The sequence below is a fragment of the Gossypium raimondii genome, chromosome 3 (genome assembly GCF_025698545.1).
Source record: "Gossypium raimondii isolate GPD5lz chromosome 3, ASM2569854v1, whole genome shotgun sequence".
Lineage (NCBI taxonomy): Eukaryota > Viridiplantae > Streptophyta > Magnoliopsida > Malvales > Malvaceae > Gossypium > Gossypium raimondii.
In genome coordinates this window covers 13,074,188-13,075,891 of record NC_068567.1, presented here as the reverse complement: position 1 = coordinate 13,075,891, position 1,704 = coordinate 13,074,188, and the positions used below count along the sequence as shown (strand labels likewise).

The 1,704-nt window shown below is 30.2% G+C and overlaps 1 protein-coding gene across 1 annotated transcript; it reads left to right on the top strand.

The window, feature by feature from the left end:
• Positions 1-370: 370 nt before the first annotated feature.
• LOC105797233 (uncharacterized) lies at positions 371-1,458 on the top strand. Its single transcript, XM_012627181.2, has 2 exons — positions 371-640; positions 778-1,458. The coding sequence occupies exons 1-2, from the start codon at positions 483-485 to the stop codon at positions 1,199-1,201; spliced, it is 582 nt and encodes a 193-aa protein (XP_012482635.1). The 5' UTR covers positions 371-482; the 3' UTR covers positions 1,202-1,458.
• The last annotated feature ends 246 nt before the right edge of the window (positions 1,459-1,704 follow it).

Genomic DNA, 1,704 nt, shown 5'->3' with positions numbered 1-1,704 from the left:
CTTTTCACTCTTTTATTTTTCCTTTTCTACTTAACCAAACCAATTCTTAAAATTCCATCTCATCTTTAAGATTCTATTGGGGATATGGCATAAAGTTAACCAATCACTTAATTTGTTAGAAAGTTAGGCGGCCTTTCTACTCTCTCTATGTATAAAAGTATGATCCGTATTTTATTTATTTCCCTAACTAATTATTATTATTATAATTTTGTTTGTTTCATCTACCCGTTCTTTGATAATAACTTTCTTGGCATTAACTTTGGGACAAACCAAATTTTCTAAAGACTTGATAGAAAAACATCGCCATCGCCATCATATATATATATATATATATATATATATGTAATTCACACCGAAAGCCAATCCTCAAACCTCAATCATGCATTCTTTTTCGGACAAAACTTAAAAAGAACACTTGAAAGTCGAATTATATATATTACTTTGTACACACGCGATATGAAAATGAAATCAAACATTCATCAATGAATTATTGTAATAAAACAACACATACGAATCAGAGAAACATGAAAATATCGTCGTCGCAGCAATCAAGCCTCCTCGAGTGTTGTATGTGTGGGGATTCTGGTATTACTCAAGAGCTTTTTCAATGCAAAATTTGTCATTTCAGATCTCAACACAGGTACTTATTTTATATATCCTCTACTCATATTTTCCATTTTTTAAAAAAATCTTTCTGGGTTTTTATTTTCATTGATGAAGAATCAGATTTTCTTTATTCTTTTTAAAAATTTTACTCTATTTTTTTTCCCGTGGCAGATATTGCAGCAATCTGTATCCAAAAGCTGGGGTTTATGAAGTTTGTAACTGGTGTTTGAATCAAGAGGAGCATTCAAAGGAAAAGTCTCAGAATTCATTGAATTCTTCAGCTTCATCTAAAGGCAAAAACGAAGATGATAATAATAAGAACAAGAAAAAGGCTGATAATCACCATGGAGCTGGCTTTAAAGGCAACCGAAGAAATGCCAACAGTTTAAAGCAACAACAATTGATGAAAGTTCCCATCAAGAAACCCAAGTTAGAAGAGAAAATGAAGCGAAAAAGGATCATAAAGAATGCTTATTTAGAAGAAAAGCTTAGAAGAACAAAGTTAGAAGAGATATCGAAGAATGGGGTCATTACAAGACATTTTTCCAGAAACAAGGTAAGAAGATATAAGCTTTTGGATGAGGTTTCAAGTTAAAAACATTAACACAATTATGAAGTTGGGTTAAATGAGTGCAACCCAATTGGTCAGCTGGAGAAGTCAACTAGGGCTGTTTCAAACAAGGGTTGTTTTCTTTTCTTCCAAACAGATAAAATCTCAGTTAAGGTTGGAGGAAAGTCTTGGAATGATGGATACCATTATGGATCTTTGATATAATAGATAGTTAAAAATAAAGAATTTTGCCTTGTTCTTCAATATGATTTATCAAATTCTAGGCTTCCAATATTGAAATATCTGAGTTTCCATGGTATTTGGAAGAAACTACAAGTTTACTGCTTCAAAAATGGTCGATTAACTTATAATTTTGTATCTGATGATATTCGTAGGAAAAATAATTAAAATAAAATTCGATGGAAAATATTTATCGTGTGAATAAATCTTTATAGTACCAATTATTAATATGTTAGAATTTACATATATTACACTTAAAATATTTTATTAAGAAAAATAAAAGAATTGTTCGAGATTTTAGTTGACTT

Excerpts from the sequence above, each read along its gene's own strand:
- LOC105797233 (XM_012627181.2), top strand. The coding sequence starts at position 483 with ATGAATTATTGTAATAAAACAACACATACGAATCAGAGAAACATGAAA. Across the intron at positions 641-777 it reads CATTTCAGATCTCAACACAG|ATATTGCAGCAATCTGTATC; the intron begins GTACTTATTTTA and ends TTCCCGTGGCAG.